Genomic DNA, 13,429 nt, shown 5'->3' with positions numbered 1-13,429 from the left:
AGGTTGAACAAAATGTTATCTTCAATTCAGTTTAAACAAAGAAAAAAAAATATTCTTTAGTAAGAAACTGTTAAATCAGATTTTAAAACAGCAAAATAATTACGTGGTACTCAGTCAAAAGAGAATACCATCCTCTTGTGTTTTACTATACAAAATATACCCTTGAACACTGCTACCCGAAGTTGCCTCTTAGAATTAAGGCACAAAACAAGCAGCAGGAATGTCAGCTACACATCTATGTTCTATCCCCCTTGAATCCTCTATGACAAATATCTGAGTTTCACCTCACCCCTTCTCCATCTTTTCTGACACCACACCATTTGTTATTTTGGCAGACATCTGGAGCGAATTTAAAGGTAAACTTAAAATAAAAAAAAAAAAGAACTGCACAGAAAATGATGAAATTTAAGCTAGTAATGAAAAGGAACAATTATCTCTCTTGCATGAAAAATAAAGTAACTGTCAACTAGTACCTATCTTGCAAGAGAAATTAAATATGCCAAACAGGCCTTACAAATGTTTAAGATGCTGGCAGAAAATCATTACAGGAATGGTAGAAAACAAAATTATCTTGGCTTTACAATCAGATAAATTATAAACACCTATTATAAGTTGATATGTAAGTCTATATATGCTACCTTATCTCTGTTAAACTGCTAGTCCACTTTGAGGAGGTTAAGGAGGAAAAAAAAATCAGAAAAAGATGATTAAAGAGTCTTAAGCTTTCCGGGATTTTGCTTTCTAACAGTCAGGTTTAGGACTGATGTATGTGTTCTTTTTCATTGCGTTGGATGTTTCCCACTTTTTCTCCATGCAGTAAGGATCTGTGGTGGGAATTTCATGAGGCAATTACGAGGTTTGTCAGCTGCCCACTCGAGGTTATAAACACATTCATTCGTTAAATCACTTCTGCAGTTAAATAAATAAATAGTCACCTCATCCTTCCCCAAATAGCAAATTTCACCCAAAGATAGCAAACAGCTGGAAGCACTTATGTTTTTAATTTTCTTATTGGATTGTTTTTAGGAGCAAAATATTTATATTTCCAGTTCTGTTATACAGGTCCTCTGTGGAAACATTACTGAAGTCAGACTCAGTCTGTCATTTAAAAAAAAAAAAAGATTATTTTGATTTGTCCAATTTGTCATCAGTTTTCAACAATAAAGTCTTATTTTTATGGACAAGCTGCAAGACTTCCATAATTTGCATGACTACTCTGACATTAAATATACACAGAAAAGGGAAATAAAATTTCCAAAATAGCAACCTACAGCAACACAGATACTTGTGGAGGTATTTCAACAGCATGTCTCTTAGCAACCACTGCGAACCATTTCAGGCTGTGTACCAACAGTCTTTAGAAATGAACAGTTATGCTGTTAGTGCACAACATTTTAGCAAAACGCACAGCTGAAAGCCAGCAACAAATCTATATTCAAAAAGGCAACCAAACAAAAGACAACAATCAAAAAAAGCAAAAAACAAGCAATCAAGAAAAAAACTTGGAAAATGCCCATTTTAAAAAAAACTCCATCAAATTAAAAAAAAAAATAAGAGAGAAAGCTGATTAGGAAGATTGTCACAGCTGTATTGTCGGTGTCATAAAACACCCAACATGCTTAAAGTTCTTAAGGCTCAAATTGGTTTCCAACGTAAGTCACCTGTAATCACAGGTTCCTAACTCTGGGCACACAAAAAAATACAGTAAGAAAAGTGCAAGCACACTCAAGTTCCTATAGACCACATGGAAACGCTTATAGACATGGAAATATATCTATTTGCACGTGTATATAAGGCTGAGCAGAACTTTTGATAGAAAAATATGAATCTTCAATTGACACACTATGCGAAGGCACTATACAAAAATGTATCACCCAACCATATGGCAAGAGCTTCAAATTCTTAGAATTCTTTTGAGCTCCAATCGTTGTATCATACGTTTCAGATAAGTAGGTTTCAAAATATCACACTTCCCCCTTTCAGGAGATATGTTCTGTCATTTAGCGGATTTATTGAAGACTAATAGGATCTTAAAAATCTTTGCCATAGACCTATTTAAAAGCGTTTGGCACCTCCTGGGCCAAATCATAAAAGGGCTGAATGCCTTGAAAAGGTTTAAGTGAGTAGGATACCACCAGTCACAAACAAACCCAGCAACATGTAACAGGAGCACCTGGAAATGTTTATTCTCTAGATTTGGAAGTTGAACACAAACATTCCTTCTAAGTCAATCCTGCCCTACCTGAAGAAAATAAAATTAGTCTGGAAAAACCTGTCAAGAGTGACTTCCCCCCAGTCACATTCTGACATCTCCATCAGGCACTGGATGACAAGATTGTTGCAACCCCTTGTTCAAATCAATATTTGGATGAACAAAAAGGAAACCTCATCACAGAGGTTTGATCCACATAAAAACACTCACATTTAGAAGATGGATAAAATAAAAACATGTACATTCCAATGCTCTTCTAGAGTGAAGAAGGTCTTGCTAAGGAAACTGAAGTCCCTTCTTTGAATGTAAGGATTGAAATTGCTTTCTTGGCTAAGTTTCTCAGGTATTCTTTATATGAATAACATACAAGGACAGCAAAACCATGGCTTTTATTGCCTGAGCATCACAGAGAAAAATAAAAGCTCCATGAAGAAGAGGTGAGAGAAAGGTATTCAGAAACGCTGAGTCTCTCCTGCCATATCTAGTTTGACTTTTAGTCAAGTCTCACTCCCCAAGGCAACTCCCTTTTCCAACTAAGTAGGGATCTTTACAAATTTCCATGATTTCAAAAGCAAGCTACAAGCAAGCCTTAAACACAAAGTTCTATCTGATTTAGGGGTTCTAAATGCAAAGCACTAACTCACCATGGGAACAGAAAACACAAGACAGGCCTATTGTTGAACGCTGAAGACAAAAAGGCAAAGGATGCGTATCTATGAAGTTTCCTGGCTTATCCAAGAAAACACCTTCCTTCAGCTATCTCTGTTCTGGCCTCTGCTGATGCCTGGGAGAAACTTCCCCAGCAGAGAAGTCTACCTATATAGTTCCACGTGAAGCAGGAGAAGGAAGATGAGATGTGCCAACTGTCTGGCTACCAGCTCACTGACTGAGCCTCTCTTCCACTTAGGCATAATGGCAAGCAAATTTCAAAGATAAAGCTTCCCATTCTTTGTCCATGTTGTTTATTACTGATGCTGCTGCTTCTATGCTTTTAGTAGAGCTTGAACTTTATATGGCCTTTTGATTTACTTCCTCCCCAAGCACTATAGCATCACTGTTTTCAATGCTACTTGGGGAATAGACATGTTAACGAACTTCTGCCCTTGTTGCCAGCTCTCCAGTAGAGAAAAATAGCTTCCCCTTCCAATAGGAATATTTTAACAATATTAAGACATTAAAATTGGGGTTAAAGCGGTCTCTCTAGATGGCAGCATTTTTAGATGACTTGACAAAAAGGCTTTCATTTCTCAACAGCTATCCTTTCAGCTCACTCTCACTTCCAGCTAGTCAAATATTTTGATTCACATATTAAAACTGGAGCCTGTCCAAGTATTGTACATATCTACAGCGACAGAGACTTACGTATAAACACACACACACACTTCCCCTATCTCTGTAGTTTGAAAACTTGCATTGTAAACGCTTGTTCATAATTTTCTGATGCAAATGGAGTTTCACTTTCAAATTCCAAACAGCATCTTTTCAAAGCAATTTTTTTCAAAATCAAAATGAAGCCTTAAAGAAAACAGATCAGCTTACCTGCAATACAAATTTCTGATCTATGTACTTTTTGGCAATGCTGGGCTGAAATTCTTGGCTTTCCAAAAATCGTATGAAAAACTCATATACAAGCTGCAAAAGGGAAAAAAAAGTTTTAGTTTATGACTTCATTACTCTTCATATTTTTAAGTGTTTCAGTAAATTCTTTCCATATAAAATAAAATACTTATTTTTCCACAAAGCTGAAGGATTAAAGATGAAAAATATTATTATCTATTATCAAATTGCTACCTTAATGTTAAAATTAAATACGAAAGCTTTGTAAGTTAGTTTTGCTTATTTAACTCCAGTCAGAGACATTTCATCACCAAGAACAGACACTTCCATCTTGTAGAGCTTATCATCATCTCATAAAGCTTACCAGGGTAACTGGAAAGCACATTTAAACTGCCTCTGGACTGCTGAAGTCATACCAAATACAGAAATTTATGATTCTGAAAGAGCTGGTGAAACAGTTGGAAATATTTAATTTAAATTAGAAACTGCTTAGAGTAGCATTCTATGACAACTTGAAACATGGAAAAAAAATACAAAACAGAATTTATCAGAATTTCCTAATTTACTGTAAAGGTTAGCCAGAGGGATGGAGAAAACCTGCCTGCTTTCATGCACGTCCAACTCTGCCTAAACTATTCACTGGGATAGCATTACACCTTTTATGCAATATAGAAAAAGAGTATAAAAACAGGCAAAAAGGAAGTGAAAGGCACTCCAGTGGCCTCATAGGACAGCAACTCTGACCTGTCATCAATGAGATGAGCTACCAGCTAGCAATTCTCTTTACTGCACCTTTTCAGTTCTGGAGGATTGCTACTTAGTATTCTTTTATCAGGAAATTATTCAGCATCCTAAACTTGCATGGACAGTGGCATAAACTTGAGTGTCATGCTTAAATATCAAAACAAAACATGAATTCAGAGATACCTCTCTGCCTGATATTTTCTTTTCCATCCTTTCCTTTTGAACAGTGACTTTTAAAACTACAGTACTAGTGTCAATGAACACAGGGTAACAGACACATCTGCCTGTGCTGTTTCCAGGCAGGCAGAGCTGTTCACAGCTTCCTTGAAGATTTTAAGATTTCTATTTTGTGAAGTTTAGTATAAATAAGGGGTGACACCCACATTCTGATGGATTTTAAATGTGAGAGAATGAAATAGTGAAACAAATTGCTCATAGGCAAATACGTGCATGCAACTGTCAAATAAAACACTCTTTTCAAGCTGAGATCGATCATGCTCCTTTGCTCTCGGAAACACCTAGACTTCACAAACTGCTACTCAGGCAAACTTCTTCTAGATTTACCTGTGGCGTAAGTTATAGTCCTGAATAACACAGACAGGATCTGCACCCATATTGTCTATAAAGGAATTACTGCACTAGCATCAATGATGATGTCTTTCTCCAAAATCAGTTTATGTTTTTGTTCAAAATACCTTCCACTGACACTCGAGAAAGAGAGGAAGTGATGACAGACAGCAGTGAGCACACATCCTGCTATGACCACCTGAAAGCAAACTTCAACCCACAGACAGGAAGGGAGACAGATAGGGATGTAGATTCTCATTTGTTTTTCTGATCAGCAGTCAACAACTGCGTGCTTTTCTTTACGAAAGTTAAACTATCCTCAGTTAAACAAAACTGCTGCAGCAGCATCCCCACAATGCCCTTGCTGATGCTGCTGAAAACACCTGTGCATCAGAGCAGTTTGGAAAACAAATTAATTTTTAAATCAGCAAAGGAAAACAAGAATGTAAGAGATACTGTCAACCCGAGTTTGAAATAAAGTTCTAACATGGGGCAAATGTACGAAGTACTCTCCTGTCTTTGTAGGTACTGTGTTATAAGTCAAGAGCAACAGCAGAAGAGCAGAAATAGAATTTTGTTATAATATCTCAGAGACCAGTTCTGACTCACAAGTTAAAAAAACTGCTGAAAACGATTAGATACATTAAGTACTGATAAGCATTTCTTTTGAGATAAATGATCAAAAACCTGTAAATGTGGCCACGATGCCTCCAAGGTGGGCTCATCTTCTTCTGGATCAAATTCATTGCTGTCACTAGGTGGGAGAGTTCTGAAGATATTGCAAGATACCTGAAAGATGAAAGAAAGAATAATGAGATCTGTTTTTCAAACAGATTTCAGGACTTTGTCAATGCCTACTCTACATGTCTTCTATCAAATAAGCAGTATTCCTTTTACTTATTTATGCCTGACAAAGCTCTTTATCAATGGTACAGGGCAAAGGAACATATCACTTTACAAACCTGCCACCAACCTTGGATTTCCCTCCTCCAGCTTTCCACACTTCTTCCCAGTGATCATCCTCGTCTGCCATCACTTCTCTCCACCAGGTTCCATATGAGCTCACCACTTTATTCCCCATTCTGCTGGCCATCAACAGGCCTGCTAGTTAAGAGGAATAGCATTTTGGAGGAGTAGGAAATGCCATCAACATGCATTTATGAGTGTTTTCATACAACACTTAGTTATTTTCCTTTGCACAGGGAAAACATTAATGATACCTGCTTAAGGTCTCATCTGTCAGCACTTGCTCTAGATGCCAGTGCAATTCACACATTATACGCCTGGACACTTCTTGCCAAGTACAGAACTTGGTACTAAATGCTATACAAATATTATTTGCTTGTCACTTAGCCCAGATTTTACTTCATGGTTGCTTCACTTTGCTTAATCTCATTTAGAGGTACTTTGCTGAGGCTGCTTTGCTGATGGCACGAGCCTCACAAAGCAAAGACAACTGGAATGGTTTCCTGAGTTAATTATACTGCTGAATGGAGTGTACAGCTTATTATGCAGCAAATCTGATAAACTGTAAACATGCTGCAGGGCCTCTTCTGCACTTTGAAGGTGGTGGTGTGCCTTCTTTGCACTCTGCCACTGCATTTGACCCATCTCTAAGCTGGTTAATCAAACAGCTGGGAAAAGCAGCATGTTATCTCCTAATCCTGTCTATACATGACCCCTACATAGTAGTTTAGACAAATTAATCTAGTTAAGAAACAGAAGTAGCATACTCTTCAGCACCCTCATTTATTTTTCCAGCCTTTTACTGCTGTAAATATTCTAAATGTAGTCTGTAAGGCATGTTTTCAGTATGTTGGCAACTTAATACAAAAGCGCACTTTAAAGTCAAGAGTTTAAATACAATCCAGTCTGATGAAAACAGACTATAAGTTAAGGTGAAGTTTTAGAACTTGCAAGACAAAGAGAAGATATTCGGGTACTGCATAAATGAGAAGACGAAGCAAAAAGAAAACTGTAGTACATGTCGTACATACCAGTGAGGAATATTCACTGAACACAAGGGGGAAACACAGAACTGGCTAACTGAAGAATAAATATGGCAAACCAGTGAGTACAGAAAAAGATTGGTCGTATGGGTTTTCTGCTTGGACTTTTTTCATCTTGCCACAAGATGGAGTATTTCACTATGGTTACGGCAAAGCAGTGTTACAGAAGCCTTCACTGTACGTGTAAATCTCATGTTGTCAAGTCGCATGACTTTCAACCCTAATAAAACCCTGGCACTTACCAGCCTGTGCTTATAGACACTGAATAAACATATAGAGAGAGTCCTGTATGCACACCTGCCAGGTGATTACTAGCATTTAATAGGAGACATTCTCCTTCCCTCTTCTCCATCTTTTTCTCTGATTCTTTCAGTTCTCCCAAAAGCCCCTCCAAGAGACTTTTCTAAACCAGGTAAGCACTCCCGGAACACACGGATTTCAGTTTGTCCTTCCTCGGGGATTGCTGAGCTCCCCCTTCTATATCCCTGGGGATATAGAAGGTAGACAAGCAGGCAGACAAGGAAAGCGATCAGAATTACGGGGACAGAGTCGTTTCTGTATCTGGGCACAAGGAAACAGAAGGAAGAAAGCCCAAAAGATTCCCAAGTAAAAAAGGGGAAGGCACCAATAGGTACATTTTCCATCCAAACACCTGGGATTCTGCAATACTTACTGAAGCATTTTCGGTTAATACTTCACATTTGAAAACGCCAACTTTCTCAGCACTTCAACAAAAATAGGGAACTAGCAAAATCAAAAACAGTCTGCAGCTCTTTTTTTCTGCTTTAAACTTCATTTGAAATAAGAAATTCTTGTGATATATAAATGTAGTGATATACAGATTAATGAAATTTGTACCAACAGATCAGAGAAAAGATAAGTATTTATCAGGTATTAACATTTTAAAACTGGAACAAATGCTGAAGTATGGCACAAGCAAAACCGGCAAGGAAAAGTACGTACTACCAGAACGAAAAGTTAATCAAATACAAATTCCTGTAAAATTTAAATTAAGTCAATCCAAGTTTCACGCAGTTAGTGCCAGGGCCTTACCAGCACGACAGAACAACGAAGGTTTCAGCAACAATGACTGAAGTACCAGCACTGACAGCTGAACCTAAAGCTTGTAACAAAACCAGAATGATTTCTGGAGTGTGCATTAAGAAGAGACGCCAGTTTCAAGGCAACTCAAAAGCAGTATTTTGCATAAGAAATTTACCATACAGGAGTAAACGCAAGGCAAGGTAGAATACTGTCCTCGTATACAGTTTGTTCTCTTAAATTTTCTTTTTTTGCACAAGGAGCAAAGATGTGGAGCCCAAATCCAGATATTCTCCTGAGGAGAACAGACAGAATGGGTTATCTTCAGGTGATTCCCAGGGGAATCATAATTTTCAAAGATAATGCGTGCCATTACAGTCGCATTAATCACCCCGACGCAGCACGACAGCTCGTTTACACGCAGTGCCAATTTGCAGCACGCTCCTGTGAATCAGCAGCCGCTGGGTGGCTGATGTCTACAAGCCTCCGAGGGAGAACTGAAAGCAACAAGTCCTCGAGCTGCCCAGCTGTGTGTTACGGACTGACAGCCGTCACATGGAGATGGGGACGTGCCACCTCAGAGCTGGAAAGAGTAATTTTTCTCCACTAGGCAGAAGGCAGCTATTTAGCATTCATCCCCAGGCCCAAGCAGTGTGCCAAAATTCCTTCAGCTAGATATATGAATCACTTCCCTTCTGACCCCAACTGGTTATCAAGCCAAAGGACCTCCCTGCCAGGCTGCGCAAGCAGTCCTTGATGACTCTTCTCCCACGGCCGACACAAATGACTACCGATCAATACCGACTTCCATCTTCCTCTGATTAGGAGTGCCTCCAAGACCTGATGTTATTTTTGCAAGGGAAACCTGAAGCCTAATAGTCTAGAAAGCTCTATCATGACAAATCTTCCCTACCGTGAGCTCCAAGTTGTCCACATGCCGTTCTCCAGGACTGTTCCTTTCAGGAGATCACATCAAAGCAGGCGCACAAAAGCCTAACACTCCTTCCCCACTATGCACAACCCGAACACCCAAGTGCCAGAAACCGATTTCACAGGTCAGTGAAATTAATCCATCAGCAACAAGTAAGATTTCCAGGAGCAAGTGGGAAAAGCCAACACGATAGATTTTTAAATTGGAGATGCCCAGAAACCTCCAAGCTCAATGCCAACGTCACTCAGGCACAACTCTAACAAAAACTTCTCCAGGCAATTACAAATAAGTGTCAATTCATTCAAATTAAATGAAAAGATAGAGAAGGCTGCTCTGGTACCACCATGAAGGATGAACCATAAGTTCTGGACAGATCCAAGGGTTCGTACCTGGCAATCCACAACTACAAAGCTATGAATATGCAGTTAAAAGTAACAGGCTTCAAGAAAGTTCTGGTTTTATCACCATGCTTATATTTGAAACGTAGATATATTATTATTTATATTAACTTTTAGAAAATAAAGTTCTAAGAAGCTTAAGTCTGAAGTGAGTAATAAATGTTTGTTTTGAGAAGCCCTCTCTTTGCCCCTCACTGGAGCACAATCAAATCCGATTTGATTTTGTGCTATAACAGAAACCCTTCACAAATTCAGTTTCAACTCGGTGCTCACATTCCATGCTGTTTGGAACAAAGATTTTTATCAGCAATAGTTTTCTTGAATGAATCCTGAAATAAAAACAGTGTGCATGCAGGGAAGTTTAATGTATTAGCTATATAAAACAGGATAAATGAATTAGTGCACAGGGAACACCTGTTCTTCTGTTACCAGTATGTGGAACTGTCCAAATAAACCCCCTGTGTATATGAGATCGAAACTGGATATCTGTGCACACACAGTGCTTAACATCGCCTGCACACTCCAACAAAATGTAATCAGACCATATGTGAAACTCTTGGAACTGAGACACAACATCTCATGGAACAGGCACTGGCACTTGTCCTTCTGAAACACATCTGCATACATCGGTTTGCATTTTTGTTTTGTTTTTAGTATTGCTCATGGATTTACATGTTTTAGAGCCTGAAGTGACTACTGCAGTCACTCGGCTGTAATCTTTCTTTATATCCCGTTACACCGTTCCCAGAAGTTTGACAGCACATCTTTCAAAAAGAAAAACCCAATTTTATTTTGATATATCATGATTCCACCAGCTCTCATAACCTGAAGTTTTACTACTAATTTGACTAGGGCACTGCTTCTGGTTTCAAGGTTGAACTAGCCTGAGTCCCACTGGTTCCTGTTAAACCATCAGATCTTTTCAACATACACATATATATATATACACGCACACACATTTGCATACGCAGCACGCATCTACATGTGTATGTATTTTTATTTTATGCATACATTATATATATGAATGACACCTCTCCATCTCTTTGTTGCTAAATAGTCAGATAGAGCTCCTGAACCATACACTGCATCAAAAATTCATACTAAGATAGTCAAGATAGTCACCCAAAACAGTCAAGTTTTTTCTGCCCCACTGCTTGCCAGAATACAGTCAGAGTTTCATATTATATGTTATTATATGCCTTCTCTTTGCCCAGCAGCATTACTTTTGGCCAGGTTACATAAACTATGGACCATGAACACAGTCAACCATCCGGACCACTAGGCAGGTGGTCCTTTTCATGTTTTTTTTCTAAAAATTCTATCAAAAACCTGCAAGATTTTAGCTCTAGATCAGGGCTCCTAAGCTTGTTAACTTCTCATCACCCACTTCAGCAGTAGTAGCAGCTTCCGCCCATACAGATGTGCGGATGGTAGAACTGAGATCCTTAGGATACGGCTGTGTTAGCAAACAGGGAAGTGCAACTGGAGCAGGTCTGTACAACAAAACAGCTGGTGCTCAGGTCCTAAAAACCCCACATTACTTGTATTTGGAGGGAGGACTTATTTTCTAGTGATCTCTTGCCTTGAAGTCCATTAGCTAGTTGGAGAGCTTTAGGCAGGCTCCTGAAGCACACGCTTTGTCTGGAATGAATCCAATTCACAAACCCCCAAATTTCTCTATGACAAGCAGCAAAGTACAGTGAGAACAAATAGGAGATGCACTTTGAAAGCACACTGATGATCTGAGTTAGAAGTGCTAACACTGACATATCCCCAGGCTCAAAGGTACACCTTCTGCCTGCTGGAAACCAGAGCTCTGAAATTCCACTCTAGGTCACCTAGACCCAAAGCATAGCAGGGTACCCTGCTAGTAACAACTCCATGCACCACTATCGCCTCGTAAATATATTTTGAGACAATCCAGGGAAAAATTTATTTAATGCACGCCCACCTAATTCTATACTAGCATAATATCATAGCAATAACTCAATTATCTTGGACAAATCAAAGCACACAGTACCAGTAATACCCTCGTCTCTACAGCAGGCAACAGAGCAAGAAGTCTGCCAATGCACGGACTTGAATTCTAGACAGTATTACAAAACTCATACTGTCTCAGACTCCAACCTCAGGAACAAAATAGAACTTCAAAACCCAAGAAAACAATCCCCCAGGAGATTCACGTTGAGCCTGCTGGCAGGTGCAATGCTAGGAAGGCATTCAAGAAGATGGCACAGCCGAAATAGAGGGTGGGATTGTACACCCCTCTTCAATGAGAACGAAACGAAACCAATAAACAAAAAATGCAGTTGACATCCAAGTATTCCTTGGAATAAAAATATTGTTCCAGTTTGTTTCTTTGCTTGAGACCTAGCCATTGTACTATTACACAGATAAAGTCTGACGAATGAGAAGCCTATGTAACCAACAAGAGGAATAATGGATACGGGTAAACGTAATTACAGACTGTCGAGAAAAATTATTAGGAACAACTGCTGCAAGAGGAGCTGCCTCCGACTGATTTTTTTTTTTTGAAAGGAACAGAGAATGCTGGAGCCTCTTCCTTCAGTAAGTATTGTTTTTTATACAAACTAGGTGTATAAAGAATGTGAATATTAAAAAGTATCTAACAGAGGAATTTAGAAATAATGCATAAAAGAAAACAGATTCTTTTCTTGTTTCTACAGAATTGATAAACCTCACATTAAAGAGGAGATATGTTGAAGTATGAAATACTTTTTATATATTTTTGTGAACTTCAACGGCATGTTTGTTTCATTGCAGCTGCATCCATATGACAATTTTCACTCCAAGTCCATTGGGGGGTGTCACAGGACACTGCATCTTCGTTTCAGCATTTAGGATGGATTCAAAACAATCTTTTATACTTCTGATTCAAGCTGAATTGAAGATCAACTCCTATTATTTTACTCACTTCCAGAAGATATATCAAATTTGTATTAGGCAAGAGGCATTATTTTTCAATTCTTAGAAGAGTAACTGGTTTTATTTATTTCCCTAAAAATGCCATTCAGTGTTATATTTTTAAATCAAATATTTGAACCAACAGAAGCAAATACAAAGGCATTTTACTGAATTGAAAAGGTAAGACTGAATATAGGTAGACTTGTATAAAGATTTCTATCCAAGAACAAAAAAAAAACAACAAAGTATGATGAATATTTAGCAAGTAGGGTGTAACACTGTAGTGGGTTTACATGGCAAGGTTTTGGTAGCAGGGTGCTGCAGGGGTGGTCTCTGTAAGAAGAATCCAGAAGCTGCCCCATGTTAGATAAGGGCCAGTTTCACCTGGCTCCAGAAGGGAGTTGATGCCCAGAGCTGAGCCAGTAAGCGATGCTGTTTGCACCTCTGTGAGAGCAGATCTAAGAAAGGGAAAAAAACTGCTGTACCACAGCAGCTGGGAGAGCAAGGAGTGAGAACCAGCCCTGCAGCCCCCAAGGTCAGTGCAGAAGGAGGGCAAGGGGTGCAGCAGAAGTTCCCCGGTGGCCTGTGGAGAGGCCCCTGGTGGAGCAGGCTGTCCCCCTGCACCCATGGGTCCCACATGGAGCAGATCTCCACGCTGCAGCCCGTGGAGGAGCCCCTGGTGGAGCAGGTGGCTGTGGCCTGGAGGAGGCTGCGGCCCATGGAGAGCCCCCACAGGAGCAGGCCCTGGGCCGGAGCTGCAGCCCATGGAGAGGAGCCCACGCAGGAGCAGGGGTCTGGGGGGAGCTGCTGGACCCGTGCTGGAGCAGTTTGCTCCTAGGGGATGGACCCCGTGGTACGGAGCCGTGTGGGAGCAGTTCTTGAAGAGCTTCTGCCTGTGGGCAGTCCCCGCAGGATCAGTTCGGGCAGGACGGCATCCCGTGGGAGGGACCCCACGGGGAGCAGGGGCAGGGAGGGACCGTGAAGGAGCGGTGGAGACAAAGCGTCAGGGATTTGCTGCAGCCCCCATTGCCTGTTCCTCTGCACC

The 13,429-nt window shown here is 39.9% G+C and overlaps 1 protein-coding gene across 4 annotated transcripts in view; it reads right to left on the bottom strand.

The window, feature by feature from the left end:
• Nucleotides 1-13,429, bottom strand: part of PPP2R5E (protein phosphatase 2 regulatory subunit B'epsilon) — a 72,908-nt gene that overhangs the window by 12,505 nt on the left and 46,974 nt on the right. For all 4 annotated transcript variants that reach the window (XM_035551096.2, XM_035551095.2, XM_035551097.2 and 1 more), the window contains exons 4-5: nucleotides 5,768-5,869; nucleotides 3,752-3,844 (exon numbers count right to left, since the gene is read on the bottom strand). In XM_035551096.2, the coding sequence (XP_035406989.1) occupies nucleotides 3,752-3,844; nucleotides 5,768-5,869 (195 nt within the window). The remainder of the gene's footprint in view (nucleotides 1-3,751; nucleotides 3,845-5,767; nucleotides 5,870-13,429) is intronic.

Source organism: Cygnus atratus, chromosome 5 (assembly GCF_013377495.2).
Source record: "Cygnus atratus isolate AKBS03 ecotype Queensland, Australia chromosome 5, CAtr_DNAZoo_HiC_assembly, whole genome shotgun sequence".
In the NCBI taxonomy this organism is placed as follows: domain Eukaryota; kingdom Metazoa; phylum Chordata; class Aves; order Anseriformes; family Anatidae; genus Cygnus; species Cygnus atratus.
This window is presented reverse-complemented; position numbering and strand designations above follow the sequence as displayed.